This window comes from Neopelma chrysocephalum, unplaced genomic scaffold (assembly GCF_003984885.1).
Source record: "Neopelma chrysocephalum unplaced genomic scaffold, ASM398488v2 Primary Assembly neopelma1_24, whole genome shotgun sequence".
In the NCBI taxonomy this organism is placed as follows: domain Eukaryota; kingdom Metazoa; phylum Chordata; class Aves; order Passeriformes; family Pipridae; genus Neopelma; species Neopelma chrysocephalum.
In genome coordinates, this window is record NW_020897693.1 from 49,223,998 (window position 1) to 49,245,850 (window position 21,853).

General features: G+C 43.1%; 1 protein-coding gene across 5 annotated transcripts in view; it reads left to right on the forward strand.

Annotated features, from left to right (window-relative positions):
* The window catches only part of CEP170B (centrosomal protein 170B), a 58,580-nt gene extending 37,582 nt beyond the window's left edge, over positions 1 to 20,998 (forward strand). For 2 of the 5 annotated variants that reach the window (XM_027674113.1, XM_027674116.1), the window contains 9 exons: positions 589 to 2,361; positions 5,647 to 5,896; positions 8,118 to 8,277; positions 12,129 to 12,167; positions 12,730 to 12,873; positions 14,376 to 14,464; positions 15,027 to 15,120; positions 16,033 to 16,084; positions 16,808 to 20,998. In XM_027674113.1, coding sequence (XP_027529914.1) covers positions 589 to 2,361; positions 5,647 to 5,896; positions 8,118 to 8,277; positions 12,129 to 12,167; positions 12,730 to 12,873; positions 14,376 to 14,464; positions 15,027 to 15,120; positions 16,033 to 16,084; positions 16,808 to 17,043 — 2,837 coding nt within the window. In that variant the 3' untranslated portion in view covers positions 17,044 to 20,998. The remainder of the gene's footprint in view (positions 1 to 588; positions 2,362 to 5,646; positions 5,897 to 8,117; positions 8,278 to 12,128; positions 12,168 to 12,729; positions 12,874 to 14,375; positions 14,465 to 15,026; positions 15,121 to 16,032; positions 16,085 to 16,807) is intronic. The other 3 variants (XM_027674114.1, XM_027674118.1, XM_027674117.1) reach the window with 2 other exon arrangements.
* The last annotated feature ends 855 nt before the right edge of the window (positions 20,999 to 21,853 follow it).

A 21,853-nucleotide genomic window follows, 5' to 3' on the forward strand; every position in this document is an offset into this window, starting at 1 on the left:
CATGAGAGAAATAGGAGTGCACTTTCTATGAAGTGTGTCCTTGCAGATAAACCCACCCACACTGGGGCAGTGAGCTCTAATTCAGAGCCTCTTAAATGTTACAGGGTCTTTCTCCTGGGAATTTGCTGTGGGATATGATTGTAGGAGAACTTGTAGTGTGAAAAACACCACCTATTTAGTCAAATGGGCGATGTTGTCTGGAATGGTGCTTAAAACACTGGATCACTGATGTCTGATGGCTTTTCAACTCATTCCTGTGGCCTGATTGATGGTAGATGGGCGCCAGCTATGCAGTTAGCCTCTAAAGTATGTGCTTGTACTGAGAGGTATATTATGGGAGAATGAATCTGAAATCCAACCTCGAGAGAGGAGTGGTGTTGAGCAGTGTGATTCAGCAAAGGAATTAGGTATATTGTCTGTATTGATAAACCTGAGGGAGCAAGGAGCAGCCAGGCCCTGTTGATGTTCATATTACGTAAAAGCTTAGTTCTAAGTGCATCTTGGGACTGCTTTTGTGGACTAAATAAGTAAGTAAATAAGTGGCATAGTTGTACAATAGTTGATTGTTGTCCACTTAATCCTCTTCAGAAAGCGGCGTAGCCCCAAAACCCGGGGAACCAGAAAACTCTGTGCCCTCGAGAACAAGGCGGCTTCTTCCCCAACTCCCACCCAGCGATAAATCAGACAGCCCCACACCCACGGTCCTGGTTTGCCAGGAGTCCTATTCTGAGGTTACCAAGAGAACCATCGTGAAGGACCACTGCACGGAAGCCTATGGAGATCCCAGCAGTCGCCTCTTCATCCAAGAAGACTTGGATCCGGATAGCCTCAGTGATGCCAGCAGATCTGACGATGGCTTCAGCATGGAAAAAGGCAAGAAATATAAAGAGAACAATAAAATGCCAGAGCAGATGGGGGAAGACAATAGATCAGAGAGCCGGCAGCCAGGAGCCTCACGGATCTCACATGTGAGAGCTGTGAGTGAGCCAGTTTCTACTTCATTCTACATTGGTGATGAGAGCAATGATGTGGGAGTTCCCTCCAAGCTCTCTCTGAGCATGTCCCATGCTCAAGCAGACAAAGACGTCAAGGATCAGGAGTTTTCCTTCAAGTGTGCTGGCACACCAGTTGCTGGAAAGCCACCGGTCAAAGATGTTAGCGCTTATATAAATGCAGCTGGAAAAGTTGTTATTTCCCTTCATCAGAGTCTTCCTCAAGATCAAGAAAACATGTCAGGAAAGGAAACAGCATCTTTTGTTAGACAGGAAAGTTTTACCAAAGATAAATCAAGCAGTGGTGTTCCTCAAAATAAACTCCCACATATTTCAAGTCACCCTCTGCTTAAAGATTTAGAGGCTGTTCGGTCAAGTCGTATGGACTTTAGTCAGGAGACTCATCTTCTTCTTAAGGACACTGAAACTGCCTTGGCAGCATTGGAAGCCAAATTGCTTAGTCAAAGCCAACAGCTGGAGCCCTCGGAAACTGCTGGTCAGCTGGAGGACTCCTTGTCAGGGGACTCAGACGTGGACACTGCCAGCACAGTCAGCTTGGTGAGCGGCAAGAATGTCCCGACGAGTGCCCCAAAACGCAAAGCGGTTGCAAGCTTGCAGAAGGAGAAATCTTCCTCCACACCTTCCATCCAGGACCAGTGTGGGCAGCCCAGCGCTCGGGACAGGCTGACGGAGAAGCGGAAAACACAAGCACCAGAGTCATCAAACCGTGCAGAGGCCGCCAAACGCTTCCAGATGAAGCGGAGCGCTGGGACTCGAGGGTCTCTTGACTTCACAGATGATGAGCGAGGTTCGAGCTCACCCTACTTGTCAGTCCCTGACGCGGTCGTGTCTGACCAAGAGCACTCAGTAACCCGGCCGGTTCCCAGAAGGAAACCTTACACGCAGGCCACCAAGGAGGACCAGAGCAAAACGACCTCCAATGTGCAGAAAATCCAGCAGGTTCTCACCCGCTCCAACAGTTTATCCACCCCGCGGCCCACACGGGCCTCCAAGCTACGCCGTGCGCGGCTGGGAGATGCTTCAGACAATGAATGTGTCGATGCTGAGAAAACAGCCTCCAACCCCGACGCTGCCGCTCAGGGCCCCAAGCAGCCCACGGAGACAAAGAAGCTCTCCCGGCTGGACATCCTTGCCATGCCAAGGAAACGGGCAGGTTCATTTACAGTGCCCAGTGACTCCGAGACAGCACAGTCGAGGACGGGGTTTTCAGGCCGCAGTGCGGATTCCTATCGGAAGACGGGCGTTTCGGAGGTCAGAGCCGCAGCGAGGAAAACAGCAGCTGCTGCCTCTGCCAAGCAGCCTTTCAGCAGGACCCGTTCAAGCAGTGTCAAGTATTCCTCCTCATCCAGTAAGTGCTCTTGCTTTACGTTTCTCCCATATTCCCCTCTTTCTGACTTACAGGCTGCACATGGTTGCCAAGGATTGGTATCTCAGTAGTACAGGAGCTGCATTGGTGAGTACAAAAGTCTGCATTAATGAGCAGCATGGATGTTGAGATTTCCTGTGGGTTTGGAGACAGCAGAGCATCTCTCATACCCAGTGAGATGATATTTTGGTGGTGTCTGTGAGAATATTGCTAATAACTACTATTTTTTTCCTCCAGTGACTTTGTTTCTTGAACAACCGGTTGCCATTTGACCATGGCATGTTGGCCATTTTTCTGTTAAACAAATAGAATTTAATGCCTTTCCAGAGCTACAGCTGGAAATTATACAAGGAATTCTGTTCTGTTCCTGTTTATCTTTAACTTCTAAGATTGAAAGTTTGTTTCCAGAGAGCTTATAATGGTGTTGGTGACAGATGATGTCCAAGGTGGCAGGTTTGAAGGCATCTGAAACAGGAGAACAAGAAATAAACATCCCTGTGTTGTGAAAGCCATTCCCTTGTTCTTCCTGTAAATGTGAATATGGGGCTGGACACTGCATGTTGATTGCCCCAAGAAATTCTCACTTCCGTGTATTTTCACTCACTTTTGCCATAGGTGAGGCAGGTGTGCAGTCCTGTTTTCTGTGAGGCAGAGGTTTGGGATCTGTCTTGTCTTGTAGCTGAGCACTCAGCAAACCCTTGCAATATCAACATTTGTCATACTGAAATCAGCCTTTAATTAAGAGGTGGGCCCAATTCAGATGACAACTCCAGAATGGTAATTGTTATTGGGAGATTGCCCCCGACAACTTTGGTCTAAGTTTCAGGTCTGTGCCTGTAGTCTTTGACCTGCCATGGATGTGGCAAAGCAGATCTGTTTGCTTAGGTTTTTAGAAATTTGTTTGCTTAGGTTTTTGGCTTAGGTAGCCAAAGGGACAAGAAGAACCCCTTCGGCTGGATTTCTGAGTCCTGTTGAGAGGGATGCTATTTTCAGCAGTTCTGTGTAAGGGGTCTTGGAGTTCTTGATGTGTCCTTTAATATATTTTCATACAGCTGAAGTAATTATCCTTCTTGCATTATTCATTTTTATTGCATGCTAAAAATGTTATTTGCTGCTTGTTTTGATTGGGATTGTTTTAGTGCATCCAGCTTTCTCTTTAATTGTAATGATTTTTTCTTACACATTTGTATATGCATGTAAATCAGAATGTGATTAAGCTAAAAGAGTATGTGCAGTTTCTTCTCTTGCCTTTTTTGAGATGATGCTATTATTAACTTCTTGTTAAACAATAACAAATTTAAAGCAAAATAATGTGGTCAGAGTTTTCCAAACAGGAGGCGCTCTTTGCACTCCCTCTGCCTTTGGACCACAGACTTGAAATCATTCGGAGAAAAATGATAAGTGTTGGCCAGTTCTTTATTCAAATGAATTGGTTTTTGATTTCCAGCGCTCTGTAGCAGTATGCTAACACCTTTCCTTGCCTGTAGTTGCAGCAGATGATGCTAATCCTTCCACTGAATTAGTTACTCTTAAAATACTAACCTCCTAATTCCTTGATAGGATTGTGGACCTTGTGCAAGCTCTAAATACACACTGGTGTGTTTCATGCTTCATTGTGCTTACTGTTGTGTGATGCATGTTCTGTACTAATGCTGTTGTAGATATAGTAAATCAACACCTAGAACTCCCCTCCTGGAACAAAAGTGAAATGTTGATAAACTGGACTACTCACTGTGCCATCAAGACATTTTTTAGCATGGTACAACAACCCTTGAGAGCACTGAGTGTCAAGCCTTGGGGGTAAGGAGGCAGATGTGGCTGATTTATTCCAGGAGTTCTTTAAGTGTTTAGCTAACCACAGTAGTTCCCAACTCTCCCAGTGGGAGAAAGTTAGTCTTGCTAGCGGAGAAACAGCATGAACTATCTGGCCATGAGACAAGAAATGCCAGTATATTGTTGGGCCACCTGAAGTAACTTTCTGTGAAATGCACAGATAACATCAGAGTAACCCAAGTTACCAATTCTGAAAGCTAAGGGCCTGTCTCCCCTGCTCCTCTGTGTACACGATTCGTTTACTCAGTGTAATTTAAATGATTCTGAGGGAGCTGATTCTGATTTCCTTTGGCATACAGTGTTGGAAAATCAGTCTCTTCATTTTAAACTTGCTGTTCAGTGACAGGGTGACCTCTTGATTCTAAAACTGTGTTTTAAAAAAAAAAAGATACAACTCTACTAAATTTACTTTTTCTGTGTATATATATATATATTAATTCTAAGCCAAGGCATTTTTATAGCTGTAGGTGAGATAGCCAGTGTCTGGGAATACTTCTTTCACTGTACAGCAGTTATCGGTAGTTTCTGCCTGCATCTTATATGCCAAATTTGTTGGGTTTGCTTGTATGATCTCTGATGCTGGCTTAATTCAGTTGCACTTTTTCAGTGTTACGATAGTCTTGGTAACACAGTGAAGCTTTTAGCTGTTGTAATTTTAAATAACTCTGCTGGTTCTGTGTTTGGTGGGTCTTCATGCTCCAGGGAAAGACAGCAGGGAATGAAGCGGTATCTGTAGAGAGTGTAGCAAGGCAGCAAACACTGGGAGCCCAGTTTTCAAATAAGGACACCTGGATACTTCCCATGCAAGGATGGACTTGGGTGTCTACAGATCTGCACAACCGGTTGGGATAAGTGGGCAGCTTCCACTTGACTCCGGGGGTTGGAGCCAGTCCTGACTGTGTGAACACTCTTGTAGAGTGTCATTAATGGCAAATTGCGAGGCAGGAGGTGAACACAGGGGTGTGGACTCTTGCAAATAACACCAAGCACCATAGTCTACTCTTCACTCAAAAACCCCTCCTTCTGCTTGTACTTGCAGCTAATTGGAAAGGTGTCTTCAGGCTTGAAAATTGGGCTTTCTTTAGACAGGGACTTCTGTGGGACTATGAGGAGTCTGAAATGTGTGCTGCTTATACACAGAGCTTCTGTGCATGGAAAGCCAAGACTGTGGTAATAATTTACTACATTGGAGTCATTAACACAGTCATTTTCATTTTCCATTGGCATTTCCCCCTCCAAATTTGTATAGTGAATGGGAGCCATAGAGGGGCCCAACTCGGAAATAAGCTCTGAGAATGTGCTGTTTAAACTTAAAATCTGCACAGAAACTCTCCTTTCCTTGTGCTCTTGGGCTAGTTTTGTGTTACCTTTTTGCCCTTTTGTAGTTACTCTTTACTACTGTCCTCGATCTGAAACCAATTCATTTTTTATAAGCATCAAGGCGGAGACCACAGGGTTCAGATTACACTTCTACTTCGGAGGAGGAATATGGCTCAAATCACAGCTCCCCTAAACACAAACGCTCCCATACTTCAACAGCCACACAAACACCGAGGATACGTGGCTCTGGGCTGGGCAAGCAGAAGCACAACAGCAGAGAAACAGATGATGATGAAGATTTCGATGACCACCCTGACCCCTACAACTTCATGGCACAAACAGCAGAGATAGCAGAAATAGCCAGGTGAGGTGGGGCTTTATGTGTTGACCCATGTGTTCAAAATGGGTTGAGTTTTCTTTGGTGTTCAAAACAAACCCAGGTGTGGAGGTAGAAGGAGAGGCTCTCTCCTGTTTGTGTGCTCCTCCTGTCTCCTTTACATCTGAACATAAATTTGTTCAGACTCGGAAGGTTTCTATAAACCTTTGCAGCCTGGGCTAGGATGCACTGGTTGTACCTTCTCTCTAGTAAATGCCAAGGTGCAGGGCATTGTATCTTGGTTTGTTTCTTGACTGTGGGAAGTCTGTCAGAAGATCTAACTGTTTATACCTGCTTATCTCTGCTTTCTGCTGGAAGTCACAGTGTGGTTGGTGTGAACTGTCCTAATTCTCTGCAGAGGAAGTCAAATGGGTTAGCAAAGACTGAATATGTAAACTGTTGTAGCTGCTTTGCCTGAAGCTGGTGAGGGAGCAGTAAGTAATTGCTGCAGGGCAGAAACCTCTTTGCTTAGCACAACTGAATCCAAATCTGTCTAGACCTTGTATATAAATGATTTGTTGCTTAGCTTGATGTCCCTGGATACGGGACTTGCTGTGTACTGGTGGTCCGACGGTTGCCTGGAGGACCTCAGCAGTAAAGCAAATAGATTCCTTTTTTTAAACAGCGGCATTTGAGGTTTGACATCTCTAATATGCAACTGTGTTATGCCAGCTTTCCAGAAATACTGGTCTTCCATTGTACTGGCCATACTTGAAATACTTTTGACTGAGGAAGCTGTCTTCTGTCTGCTCTTGGCCAGCATCTCCACATCACCCTCAGCGCTCCCTCACTGACCTCAAAAGGGCTTTTCTTGCCTGAAAATTTCTGTCAAGCTGCTAGAAAGTGTGTCAGCCTTCAAACCAGGCTGCATTACCTGTGCTGCATGAAGTGTGGGTGTGGGAGATGCCGGCTTCCCTCCCACCAGCGTTCCCAGTGCCGGAGAGCTCCGGCTCACAGCAGCTATAAATAAATGGTTGCGTCAGACTTGTCTGGCGCTGCACGTTGCAGGGCTCGGTCACAGAGTCTGCTTGGTAATTGCAGTTCTGATTTCCCTTGCTGCTCCCGAATTAACTGGGAGGGGTTTGGAGGAGTCAGAGAGAGTTAAAAGGGAAAATGCCACTTGTTTACAGTAAGTGAATCACATAATGGAAGTGTTCCGTGACAGGTCTACCCCCACCAGCACAGAGAGGGGGGTACCTTAGGCAGGAAGCTCAGAGTGGTTTTTATTAGTTCAATTATGCGTTTTCTTTCCAAGGAAACGTTTTGATTAACTGACAGTTTTATCACATTGCTTGTTTTCCTTGTGGGCCCCTTCCAACTCAGAATATTCTGTGATTCTGTGATAAGGGGTTTTTTTTAATTTAAAGAAGAAAGTGTCTTTCAGATGAAGCTGACTAGCTGCAAGATTATTTTTTCTCTTGAAAGTTTTCCTTTAAAATTAGCACAACAGCTGCTTCTGGTCTGAAGGGTTTTTTTAAAGCTCTGCTATCAACAATCCAGAGACTTAGAAACTGTTTTTGAGATCTAGAGCAGGTAGAGCAAAGTGCTACCATTACTGAGTGTTAATTGGACACCTGTCAAGGGGCTTGAAGTTCTAAGACTTGGTTTCTGAAAACCAGATCCCTCTAAGGTATGCTGTGCTTACCCTGGTAATCCCTCAGCTCTTCTGGAGAATGTGGAGGCATATTGTGATTTTCAGTTTATAAACCACAAGGAAGAAGGAAAGCAAATTTGAGCTTTTATTCTTTAAGTAAAAAAAAAAAAGTTTTTTTCCAGTGTATGGACTTTTTAATGGAAAAAAAAAAGGAACTCCCAAGAAGAAAAATTAACTGTATTGTATTTAAAAAAAAAAATTTAAAAAGGAAGAAAAAAGAAGGCAGTAGAGTGGATGGGTGAGGGAGAACAATAACATAAAACTTCTTCATGGATAGTCTCCAATACTTTCTGGTAGGGTGTAGTCACTAGAATTTGCTTTATATCAAATCTCTACTTTGAAGCTGGGTTCAGGAGAGGAGCAGATTTATTTTATATACCAACATAGTGTTTCTCAGCACCCTGCCAAGGCACCCCAAAACCCTTTGCTTCCCCTAGCCTCTGCAGAGGTCATTGTTCCCACAAACCTTTTGTGGCTCCTCTTTTTATACTTTACGAATATATGTCGTGTTGCATCACATGTCCTAATGGTTCTGCTTCACTGCCTGTGCTTTAGGCTCAGCCAGACCTTGGTGAAGGATGTGGCCATCCTGGCTCGAGAGATTCACGACGTTGCTGGAGATGGGGACTCACAGAGCTCATCGGGGACGGGACCAAGCACCTCCCTCAGCTCTGTGCCCAACACTCCTGCTTCCACCATATCAGCAAGAGAAGAGGTAAGATCCCAAATGACAGAAATCTCTGCCTCTGAATTCTAGTAAGTACGGACGTGGGGCATGGTTGTGGTGGGAGACCAGGGCACCATCCCCAGTTGCTGCAGTATTGAAAAACCCTCATCACCCATCCTCCTGAAAAACACCACCAGAAAGACTGACCGCAGCCTGTTTAGGGTGCTCTTTATTTTGTCCTCTGTGCCACAGCCAGCCTTGCAAGGGGTGGGAATCATATTGTTTTCTAAGGCTCTCAAGGCTTCTAGTCAGACTTTAGTCCCTGAAATTTGCATCTGAGGAACAGGATGGAGGGCACGTGTTGTGCTGCTGTGCAGGGAGCCAGAGCCTTCCTCTTTATTTCAGACAAGACACTGATCACATGCTGTGGATGCACGCTCCGTGTCAGCTGTGTGTTTTGTACCTCTGGTGTATCCTTTCTGCCAGAATTGTTGAAATGCTGTGCAGGTGTTCGGATCCCTTCCCTCCATCTGTGTATTGGTGGGTGAGGGCAGGGACTCCGCTCTCCAGCCAGGGAGTTGGGCAGGAAGGCAGGCAGGTAGCTTGGGAAGTGCTGTCCACCAGCTCTTCAGTGAAGCTGTGACCTCCTCCCAAACTGTGTAGCACAGTTTGTCTGCACTGGGCTGGGGAGGAGAGAGGCAATTTCTTAATTTGGTTCATTGGTGCCACAGCGCAGGGACCAGCTCAGCTCAGATTTGGCTGCAAGGTCACCAGGAGTCCAGCTGCTAAAGCAAAATTGCCTTTGCTAGTGTTTAAATCCAAATTCCCTCTTGTCTACCAACAGTGTGGGCTTAAAAAAATACACAGCTTTCTGTTGTTCAGATGGCCCTCTATTGTGAGGTTTGCAGACCCCCATCCTAAGCAGGGTTCAAAGCTCAAGAACAAACCTGATACTCTGCCAAGAGAGTCCTTGGTGGCCCTGTGACCGTGCTGTGATCATCACTGAAGGTGCAAAGCAGACGTTTAAGGAGATACCCAGATCAGGCGAGTGTGGCTGTGGTTGTGCTAAACCGAGGTCATCTGCAGCCTGCTCAGGGAGGGGTTTTTCCTGGGGCCTTCTGGAGCTGCAGTGCACAAATGTTTCGCAATAACTTTGGGCTCTGAGATAAAAGTGTTATATTGCTTTGTTTCCTTGCAAGTGCCACGCCTGCAAAACTGCCTTTTGTATTATTCTTTTCGAGCAGTAAAGGTGACAAATCTACCGAACTCCTGACTTGCAAATGAAACGTTTTGCTCAGCACCCGCTTGCTTCCAGAAAAGCAGGGAAGGAAAAGCAGTGTACCTACTTTTTTTGTCGAGTGCCACTGAAGGGTACCACCATAAGTCAGCTCAGGCACAAGGATGTGTCCCTAGCTGCTAGAGGAAGACACCTGCAAAACACAGTGTTTCTGCTTTGTGCAAAGTGATGGGCTACAAAGTGCATGGTTGTGATGCTGAATGGCAGAATCACAAATCCAGGATTGCTTGGTTCTGGGTGAATTGAGGGTTGTTCTGTGGCTTTGCAGAGCTGCCATGTGGGACATGCCAGTCAGTCCATCACAGTAGTGAGGAGAGCAGATGTAGGGCTGTGTTGTGCTGTAAGGAATGCTCCCAGCTGTACCCACTGCTAGAGCAGTTTTTGAGATCTCACAGTGATGTAAAGGACAAAGAAGCACTGGTGGGAGCCTTTGAAGACAGATCAGGAGCCACAACCTTTGGTATGTTCAGGCAGCAGTGGCTAAAAACACTTTAAGGACTTCTAATGAGACTCACTCCAAATAGGATTGGATTGCACTGTGATTTCAGCAGGACCAGCAGCTGGGAGGCCATTTGAGTTACACCCAAAATGCCCCAGTAAGTTTTGCTGCCTTATGTTAGTGATAGCCAGGAACAGGTTAAATCAGCAGGACTTTCTGCTGGCAATGCTGAGATTTGGAGCTGGATTCCTGAATAGCTTGGGATCCTGCATATTGCAGCTTGGGGGTCATGTTATGAATGGGAGCAATATAAACTGATGTGGGTTTAATAAACAGACTTCTCATCTTTGGAACTAGACCAAAATCAGCAGACCTGCTTCCCACAGTCTAAGTGCTGCTGAATCTGTGCTAAAATGATTATTTTGGCTTAATGCAGGGAAATTGTTAGGAAATATCTGAGAATCAGTGTGTGCGATATGAAGCACTGTGAATTTTGTGAGTTTTTATTAAATAGCTTTATATTAAATATTCTAGGAAAGGATGTAGTGATGAGGAATAGCTACTAAGGTTATAATAGTAATGTATTGAAACATCTGATAAAAGGAAGGATGTGAATAAGAAAAGTTTACTGTGTATGACTGTCTCTTATCCTGCTCTGGCTCATGCAGTGTTCTGTGCCATTCTGCTAGCTCTTGATTATCTACTACTTAATATTTATACCTATTCCAATAAAGAGGGGGAAAATGCAGGAAAAATAAGCACTGATACTGGAATGACTTTTGAGTATTTAATGCTGTATCAGAAGCTTCACTTCAGACCAGTGTGTGGCACAGCATTTCTCAGCCTCAAATGAACTGCTTTTTAAATTGCTTTTATTAAGAAGCTTGGTTAAAGATTAAAATCACGAGTGTCCTCTTAAAAGTTAAGGTGGAGCCTTAGATTTAAACTTTATTCTTCATGTTCTGTCTTTTCAGGTCCAGTGTTGGCTTGGATGTTTGCCAGGGAGGTTGTTGGTTTCCCCAGTGCATGTTTGGGGTGTTCTTGTTTGTTTTTATAGCCTCAGCTGTATAGTTTATAACAACCTAGATTCTTGGCATACAGAGCTGAATACTACTACAAATTAATCAAAAAAACCAAACAACTCCAAGCAGAACAACAAAAAAAAAAAAGAGTTCAGCAAGGGTGAAACCTTCATGATTCCTGTTTACCAAAGCTATGGGTTGTTTGTGAAGTCTTGGCTTGTGGGCGCGTAGGTGTTACAGGACCCAGTTTCTGCAGAGCTGAGCCATCAAACTGAAAGCTCAGCTTCTGCAAAGGTAGTCAAGTTGGGTCATCCCAAATCACCCACCAATTCTGCATATTTTAGCCCTTTAGTCAAATTCTTTTTGTTGTTTTTCTTTAGAGTTGATAATGATGTAGGAAAAACTAAAGACCCCAATTATCTTCTTTAAATTGTTGTTTAACACACTCAGTGTGAGTGTTGGTATGACCAGAGGAAGTGCTTACAGGTGTGACAGAACAGAAAGCATGAGAAGAGACCAGGTCATGTACAAAAATCTCCTGGTGATGGTGGAGCAGGTGCTGTCCTTACTATGTTTTTGGCTGGTTGTGCTGAGAACCCTTCCCTGTAGAAATCTCATTCCCTTCTGACACTGTTTCACTGCTGCAAGCAGCCTAACTTCTTGTTTCTGCTTAGAGAAGATAAGCTTATTAGCTAAACATTTTGGCTGCTGTGCCCCTGCACCATAATATCTCATACCTTCTGCCTGTGTATAACCCGAGTGCTGCCGCGTACAGTGTGGGGAGCCTGGACCTTGGACGGCACACGGTTTCCTCACAAGAGCTGTGTGCCCTGCCAACCAAAGAGCCTCCTGGGCTGTAAGTTTGGCCCTTTCCCTGTCCTCAGAGGGCTCTGGATTGCACTCAGCACAGTCCATTTTGAAGTAATTGGGGAGCTGCCCAAGCCCACCTCTGCAGAACTGGTTGGTGACCAGGACCTCCTTGGGCTTCAGTGCATGATGGGGGTGGGCACCGAGTGCTGGCCCTCAGGAATGCGCTTTTGGGAATGTCAACCCAAAATAACCCCAAACCACATGTTCTCTTTGATACTTGCTGTCACAGTCATTCACTAGCATTGACCTCTTTGTTTCTGTTTTAACACAGATTGCTCGTAGATCTTTTCGGCTGGCATATCCATCTCAGGTGCACTTTCCATCCCATTATTTTTGTACCTCTGTCTTGTCACTGTTATTTTCTCCCCCTTGTTTTAGAGTTTTTGTCAGTAAACCAAACAGGAGTAACTGTCTTGTCTTTTCTGTTCTTCCTGTTAATTATGTGCATTATAAGTGGTTTTGTATTGCTTTTTCATCTCTTTCATGTGTTACTAAATGGTTTCTGATTAATTTTAGTGTGTCTTTAATGTTGCATTGAGATTATTAAAACACAAGATATGGGAAAACAGGGCCTTTTTGAATATTAGCTAAATTCAAAAAAGACAAAGATGTACTTTTCAAATATGTGCTCAAGACTCAAAATTATAAAGCAGAACAGTCCTGCAGAGTTTTGTGGTATGACTTCAGTGGGTAGACACTTGCAGGATTGGGGTCTAGTAATTTGCTTACGAGCCCATACCTGTCTGAACAAGACTTAAATGACTCAGTGTTCCTCTCGGGCTTGCCTGAAAAATATGCAATACCTGCAGTGAGCACCTGTGAGCCTCCTTTCCCTACTAATATTTAATGACTCGTTACTCATTATTTCCAAGTTGGTGCAGCACATTCCAGAAGCAAGTCTGAACTACCAGAAAGTGCCTCCGGGATCAGTGGAACTGAAGGATTTTGACCAAAATATGAACGATAATAGAGAAGAGGATCCCTCAAGAAAAACAAGGACAAGAAACCGTGAGGAGGCAGGCCACCTTTTTCTTTACTTTTTATGACATTGCTTTAAGCTGCAGTATGTATACTTGTTCTTTCTGTCAAAGGAGGGTACTCAAAATAAACCCCCTCACTGCTCAAGAGCCCTGACTTGTGGGTATAGAAACAATGTTTTAAAAAATAAAAAAAAAAGAGGAACAGAATCACCCCTCTTGCCAACACTTACTGGAAGTTTCCTCTCTTGTGTAAAGCACCACTAAAACCTGAGGCTTGGTCACTTGTTTGGGAGGAGGCATTCAGTGTCAGAGCCTGCTTAGGCTCTTTGACTGCTATTTTAAAGAAAAAACACGAACATGTCAACTTTGAAATCTGCAGCACTGATAGTTTAGTGGAACCTTACTGTTCTGCAACTGGCATCCTGGTTGGAGCTGCCCATGGGCAGAATCTGGACCTTAAGAGGGGTTCCTGCAGCTGGGCTGGAGTGCTGTGGCACAGCTGCCAAGCCACTTGTTCTGCACTGCTCCCTCCAAAGTATGCCATTTGATGCAATTCTTGTGGGCTGAGAGTACAGGGCAACCTGGAAATCACTGGGATGATGCTAAAGGGTGAGGAAGCCTGGCCTGAACTTGAGGCTGGGGATGGTATTGGGGTGAGGGCTGCAGTGGGGTGAGAATGCCAGGGAAAGGAGGAGCAATCTGCTAGTGCAGCACTCAGCTGTCTCTTCTGCTTGCTTTCTGCCTGCCAGCTCTGGTTGGAGGGAAGAGCTGGGGCAGAGGCTTCAGGGAGGCAGTGCAGGCAGGAGGGGAGAGCTGGGCTCCAGCACAGTCACTCCGCTGCTCTGGAGGTGGAGTGTGACTCAGATGGGCAGATGAAGGGCAACTGTGGGCTCAGCCACTAGTGCTGGTCCTGTCCTGTGTCTGACTTGAAGCAATCCCTCACTCTCCTGTAGAGAGGTGCCAAGGCTGGAAAAAAGGTGCAGGTTCAGAGTGCCCCCAGCTGATGTGGGCGTTCCTGGCAGAACCCTGGAGGCTTTGCTGAGCCACAGGACTCAAATATTTGGGGTTTGGTGGGCTTGTTTTTTGTTGGTTTTAGTAAAGCAGAATGTAACATGGTGGGTTACCTGGCTGTGAAGGTGGCTTGCACTCATGTAAATCACATTGGACAGTTTCAGTGAGACTGCTTGTGTGGCTTCTCGTGTTATGATTTGGCTTTTGGGTTTGTTTTTATTTTGGAGGGGAGGTATCTGTGAGGCTTGGAAAGTCTTAAGTGTTTTTCTTTCACAACTGCTTAAATAGTTATGTTACTGCAGACAACTGTCTCTCTGTCTCTAGAAAATAAAGTCTGAATGAGTTAGTATTAACCTTTTTGCCAAAGTGCTGCAACAAAGCTGCACATCATCATAATCTCCCTTGAACTTGAGGTATCATTCACACAGATGATGATGCTTCAGTGAAGATCATTTACTGTACAAAAAATTCCAGTTTTGTAAGATGCCATTTTGCTAAAAGTTCTCTGATTTGTCCTCATATTTTAGGTAATCTTCGACAATCTGATGTTGAACCCAGTGTCCCAGTTATCACATACAATACGTGAAAATACAGAAAACCTAGCTGAAAAAATGAAGTAAGTAACTTTTTGTCCCTGGCCTGAAATGCTGACTTGCTGGTGAATTTGTTGATTTGCTGCTTGTGGAACATATTGCATTGTTGTCTTGGAAAGTTTTGTTACCAAGATGCAGGGAATCTAGATGTAGGAAACTCTCTGTGTGTAGTGGACCGGGGCTAATATGATTATTTGCTATCTCTTTTCCTCATACGTTTGGCCTTTGGAATTGTAATGCTGGATTTGTAATGCCTGTTGATGCCTTAATTTTGAAATGTTGCCTGTGCAAAGACGCAGCAGAAAATTGGTGGATTGTTTTCCTCTTTCCTTCTCTTTCCTTCCAAGGTTCTTGTAAAAACCTGCAGATCGCCAAGCTTGTGAAATCTTTTCAAAGTTTGTTGTTGCTTCAGAAGACATCAATTAGGGAAGGACTTTGGATTGTTCCTAAATCAGCCGAAAGGGGCTTTGTCCGGTTGCTAATCCACTAATCTCTTTTGTTGCCGCATCTTGTGATAATTAAGTCTTTTAAACAAGGAGCTTTTGGATGGCAATTTTAAGACCTGCTCTACTTTTTATGGTACAGGATTCTGTTTCAAAATTCGGAAAGGACCTGGGAGGAAATGGAGGCCAAAATCAATTCAGAAAATGAAGTGCCAATTCTGAAGACCTCAAACAAGGTAGGACCATGCAAACAAGGGAAATACTAAAGACTTTGGTCCATGAAAGCTTTGTAAGAAACCAAAACATCAATCTGTGGCCCTTCTCAAATCCATTTCTGAAATTTATGGTTCATTTTCATGTGTTGAACTGCAGAGTTTTGTTACTGTTTGAAGTGTGACAAAGTGAGTTCCTTCAGCTGTTGTGTTTCACCAAACTCGTTCCCTGTCAGTTTGAGATTCATCTTCAAAGACCCAGTTCCTTAACAAAGGCTGAAGCTTAGGGCCATTAGGCCTCATTTAAACATTTACCAAAAGATCACCTACCATGTGGTTGCCACAGCTTCACACAGGTGTTTCTCTTGAATGTTTGTTTTCTTCACTTACAGTTTGATACTAGGACTGTAAAAATTCACCTCAGGCTGAATTCACTCAGGTGATTCAGCCTCAGGTTGGTGTTTATGTTCTCATGACTTTTAATTGACCTTGATGGAGATTGTCAGTAAGGATTTAAGTACAGTAGTGGACCCAGAAAATATGATTAATGCTAAGCAACATTGTGCAAGACCTGTGTAGCTCAGTGCTACAGCAGTATAAATGTGGCCAGATGCTTTGTCTGATCTAGGAGTTGAGTTTACAAATATCTTTGTGTATTTAATATTAAGGAGGAGCCTTTATACAGTTAACCTGGCTAGCATTTCATATCTAAAAACTACTGTGGCTGTGAACTGGGTGGTGTTGTAGCACTTAGTGACATGCTGCAGAGCAGGGTTCCCTGTGCACTGACCAAAAGCATGTCATGTCTGTTAAACAAGCAAGGCTGGGGCTGACTTTGAATCTCCTTAATCAGATAAGGCAGGAGTAAGACTTAGATTCCTTTGTCAGTTGAGTACTTTGTTGCTTAATTTTCCATTCTGATGTTTTTGTTTCTAGGAAATCAGTTCTATCCTGAAGGAGCTCAGGCGAGTTCAAAAACAGCTTGAAGGTTGGTCATCTAAAATGTTCCTTTTGTCTCTCAAATGCCAGTAAAGTTGCACAAAATAAAATAATGTGACCTGATTTTCCAGTGAAAGCTGGGAAAGGATGCAGAAGTTTAGTTTGTTAGCACAGTGCTCCCTGATGAGTGCATATGGAATGAACGGTAGATTTATCTTGTGCTGGCAATTTTTAAGAAAATGGTTGGCTTTTGAAATGTGGACCCTGTTGCTGTGGAAGTGCTTTGTTTGTGATAATTAGCATATTCCCAAAGGATAAACTGGGACAGGTCTGTTCTGATGAAATAATATTTAGCAGCTCTTTAAGCCAATAAGCTGTACTATACTTTTGGGACTTGAATTTTGCACATGTAGCTCTGCAATAGGAAAAGCAAGACAAGCTCTTGCATCATCTAAAAGCTTAATAAAGACATAAAAACATCCAGGTGTCATTTTAGGCTCCTGCTAAAAGCTTGTCATGTGGCTGCTGTAGTTTGTCTTTTCCAATTTAACCAGAAAGTTGAGTGTCCACGTTGAGTGTCGGTTTGGGAGAGGTTTCGCTTGTTAAAGCTGTTTGGGCCTGAAGGTACTAATGAGGAAAATAACATGATTAAATGAAGAAAAGTACTACCTACATTTCTACTGCCTTCAAAATGAAGGCAGCAACCTTCTGTTTGGAAACTTTGCGGAGTGCTGCTAATATGTCTGTGTATGTCTCTTTCTTTTTTTTCCAGTCATAAATGCTATCGTTGACCCTACTGGAAACTTGGATATAGTTGCCAGTAACAAAGCATCTTCTGCTGCTAAACAATCTACAGCCACTAAAGTCAGGACTGCTAACAATTCTGGGTCCACACTGGAGACTTTGTCCCCAGCACAGATGAGAAACTACACTCAGAAATCGAACTGTGGGTCTTCTAGCTTGCAAGATTCGAATTTCATTCCAGATGGAGAGAAATACGTGATCTGATACAATATTTTGTATTGTTGTCATATTGTAATCTACTGTCGCATTAGTATCGTGTATGAGTGGTTTGTGGACAGTTTGTGTGGAGCAGTTGTTTAGATTGCTAACACGTTGCACAAAAAAGAAAAATCTATGCTGTGAGGGTGAATGGAAAGTCTGTGTATGCCTTTTAAACAAGACTAGCACTGTGGAGCAGCACATATTCAGCATAGAGGCAAACTGGTTTTTACAAAATTACTCACTCTTCCAGTGTGCCATAAGAAAACAGGCTTTGCATATTTTCCATTCAATACTGCCGAGGCTAAAGTGTTCTTGCATTGGCCTGTTTATAATTATTCAGTTGTAATGAGGCGCAATTTAAAAAAAAAAAAAGACACCTTTTTTGGTACTATATTTCTTTGGGATTTACTTGTTTGAGGGGTTTTTTTAAGTGTACAAGTGAAGCATTACAACTGTTGGAATCAATGCGCAAATCCAACAGAATGATTGTGCAATAAATATCATGAGTTTCTGAGAGAAACTCTTACTGCAGTTGTGTAAGAATTCCTTTCCAGCAGTCATAAAAAGGCAACCACACTGAAGTTGTACATCCCTTTTTTCAGTCCAAAAACCAAAACAAGACAGAATGAACCCTTTGTTTCTCTCTTGGGAAAGGGTAACAGTTAATAATGGTACGACTGTAAAGACAACTAATACAGTTACTATTTTTGATGATATTTCAGACCCAAAGTTTGGGGTAGGTACAAAAAGTTAGATTTTACAGTTTAGCTTGCCAAATTTTCATGATTTCAGTACAAATGTTGTCTTTAAGCTGCTTTTTTTTTTAATTTAAGTATACAGTTTTTTACACTGAGCTACAAATACTCTTGGCTGGGCCAAAGATTAAGATGTTTGCAATTAGCTAATTGCAAAGAAAAACAGCTGTTCCAATGGCTCATGAAATAAACTGAATTGCACAGTTGCTGTGAACTAGTGTGTTCACTTGACAGCACTGAAAAAATACTGGCTTCAATGTAGCTCCACCTTTATGGCTAGTTCTGTTATGAATTTTTTTTCAATGCAAAAGTGCTTGCAAAGACCACCATTCTATGGTGTTCTTCAGAAACTATTCGGCAGTGTCAAGCACTTGGTACATTTGGGATTTTTGTCTGCATTCAATTTTTGGTCTGTTAAAATCCCAAAAACACTAAGGATTGTGCGCAGTTGCACTGAGCAATTTCTTATTTAAAAAAAGTTGGGGTTTGTATTCTGTCTTTGTATTTAACTGCAAAACACTAAGCAATTTTTGTTGCTCTAAGAACAAAAGGTTTGTTTTTGAGGGGATCTCTTCCAGACGTGTTTGCTCCCAGTTTTTTCTGTCTTGTATCGATTCCTTTTTCATTCTTCCAGGTCAATAAACAGTAATCGGGTAAAGAAATTCTTTTGTAGCTGTGGAGGATACATTTACAGGGAAAGGTGAGCAGATGAGTTCCACTTTGCCCTCATACAGTATGTAGTTTAACCAGTGAAAATGGTTTCCCAAGCTTGACTGCGTCTTGTGTGCTGACTTTATATTTTGGGGTGAGTAGTGGATTCCTTAGTTAGCTTCAGTAGTTACCTGAGCTTTTCTGCTGGAATGTTGTTAAGAGTGGGAACCTGTTAAAATAATTTAAATAAATAGGGATGCTCACAAAGTGTTTAACCTTACTAGTGAAGACCGTGATTGCTTTCCTGGTGCAGCCAGTGGGAGCTTTCCTTTGATTTCAGCAGAGAGAGGATTGGTCCCAAAAATGGGAGTATGCCAACAGGCCATTAGTTTCTTTTTGAGCATGCAAGATGCTGGCTGGTAAATAATAGGTGCAAATATCCTTCCGAGATCTCCAGTAGGTTATAAGACTCATCTGCTTGTGTGGAGATGCTCTTCCATGAGGAAATCTGCTGGATTTCACATAGATGAATGCAGAATAGAAAAAGAATTTGCCCTTGATGTTGTTCTGCCTGTAATATACGCACTATCTGAATGTGTTAATTCAGTCGTTTATTCTGATCTGTCTTTTCTTGAAATACCTGACTGTGTCCTTGGTGAATATCATAAGTGGTGGTATCATTCCTGACATATGAGACACAATTTTTCAAGCCCTTCTTAGTTAGGGTTTGGACTGACCAGGTGCTACCCCAACTCACTAGGAGTTGAAGGACCTTCACAGATAAGGTGTTGCTGTTAGTTTCAGTTTTGCTGTAGAGACAAGTGAATTACTAAGACATCTATCATCATTTGTTGTTTCCACATCTTCATGCCTGTGTGCTGGTGGATTCTGTTTCTCTACAACATGCCCTTGATGGGACTTCTGTTTACTTTCACTTGAAAATTGCTTGATTCTTCTTTGATTCATGAACACATCAGGGAGGGGTTTTCTTCCTTGGTTGCTCAGTTCTGAACTTGAGAGCAAGCCCACAGACACCTTGCATCAATTAAATCAACCTGCAAAATATGGTACCTCTTCAAGTGAGTAATAAGGATGCAACAATCAGTGTCTGTTGATAATTTGGAAATGTGTGTGTGAAGGCAGGGAGGATGCACAGCTTGATTTGTTTTATTTGTGACTCAGCCAAACTATAAAACGCTTCTATGTCCTGACACAGCGTTCATCCTTGGATCTTTGCATTTAAAATGGTTTTGGCTAGTCAAGGATGAAACACAAGATATTTTTTCTTGTATTCACTGCTTCTGAAGTACTTGTCTGCTCCAGATAAGCCAAAGAGCTATCCACTCCTCTGCTGATTGTTCATTCTTACAAGCAGTACTGTATGCAACCATGGAAACATGCCTGTGTGACTCCAGTATGAACCTAACTGATATGCAGTGGTGTATCTGGGTGGCCCAGGATCAGTGTGCGAGATTCCCGTTGGCTTCCATGAGCTGTGGATGGGCCTTGCATTGAGCTTGGCAGGGGTGACGCTGACCTGTGGGTCACTCTCACACCATATTGCTTTCATGTGTTTTGTGTCTGACTAAAGAAATGTAATGGAGGGTGGGATTTTCAAAGTCTTAGGGAAGCAAGTGCTCGGGTTCTTTTGGGTTTCCGTATGCTTTGGGTGCCTGATGCCCTGAGCACCTTTCAAAATCCCAGCCCTCAGCTCTTCCACTATACTTGAAAACCGTGTTCTGAGTTTGATGCTTTCAGATGTAAAATCCTGTTATTCTGTTTTGATGGCGTGAATGTAAATTCCTGCAAGGATGTGTACGAGCTTTGTGAGCAAGGACGTGGCTGTATCTGCAGTGATGCCATGTTGTGGTCGTGCTCCAGGAGAAGAGAATGTCTGCATCATCTTTGAGTATTTCAGTAAAGGTACAACTAGTGGAATGTTTACATACAGCCTACTGATGGAAAAGGAGACAGAAAAAAAGAATAGATGAAAAAGTGTAAAGTATTTGAGTGCAAGACTCTACTAGTTTTTTCTTGTTTTGCAGATCGCACTAGCTATTTTTGAAGTTGGTAAATGTGTATAACTTTTGCAAAGACCAGACAGAACTACCTGTTCACTTTCAATGTGCCCCGTGCTGAATTGTGCCTATTTCACTCTCTGCTGTTGTTATGCTGCTGATTCTGCTGTTCTCAACTGTTCACTGGATCATTCCATTTGCATGCAACACAAATGCAAGCTGAGCTGTCTGAGAGTAAAGCTGAAACACATTTGTATAACTTGAATCAATTAATGACTTTCTCTTTTCCACACCCTCTTGAAATGCTGTGTATAATTTTGATTTGTTTCTCCTGCCCTGATTTCTTTCTGCTTTTGGTTTGTTTTCTTTTTTTTTTTTTGAATGGTAATTTATTTTTGTTTGGATTATAGGCAGTATCTGTACATTTTGTTTCAAGGTGATATTGTGGATGTCTTTAAAAAAACAAATTGTTATTTTATATAATTTTATCATAAAGTTGCTCTAATAAATCATTCTTTTATCATGTGACAATGATTATGGATTTCATGTGTTAATTTGGAGGGGATTATGTGTTTGGTGGACTAACTTTTCCAACTGCCTGTTTACACTGGTGTTAAGTGTGCTGCAATGAGAGAATTGTCAGGAGCTGAAGACTCGCAGTACAACTGGGTCAGTCCTGGTGACACCCAACATATGGCTGAGGCAGATCCCTTTCCAAAAGAACAGGAGTCCCCTTTCCCCTCTCTGTAATTACAGGGTTGAAGTCCCTAAGTCCCCGTCACCTGAGGGTGGTACATCTGAGTATGGTATGGTGATACTTGATTCAGTTTTAAGTAGTGTTTCGTTTCACTGCTGTGAATAACAGTGGTGGTTGAATCCAGCCTGGGTATGATCATTCCCCAGGAGGTATATGATTACAGGAAAACATTATTAGACTTAACTCTTTTGCTCTCACCTTACATACACAGATGCACGCGCACACACACATACACACAGACATATATATTGGAGTTTATGTGTCTATGAAGTATTTTTTTTTACTTTTCCCTTCATTCCACCAGTGTCCTCCTTCCCTCCTGTGGTTCTGTCTGAGCTTTGCATCCTTCCTGGCACTTTTGAAATGGCATTAATTCCTCCTTCTCCCCTGCACAGCCTCCAGCCTCCCCCACCCTGCTTGGTGCTGTGTGAGACTCTGCATTAGCACAGCTCCTATAGGAAGCAGCTGATAAAAACATGGCATTCTTTGCCAGCAATAACTAAAACAGAAAGGGGAAGAAAATATTAGTCCCTAACTAGAATCAGTGGGAGACCTTCCATCCCCTGGTGACCTTTCCATTAGATACTTGAACATGAGACCTTTTATATTTAAAAGTTTTAGGGAGGGATTTT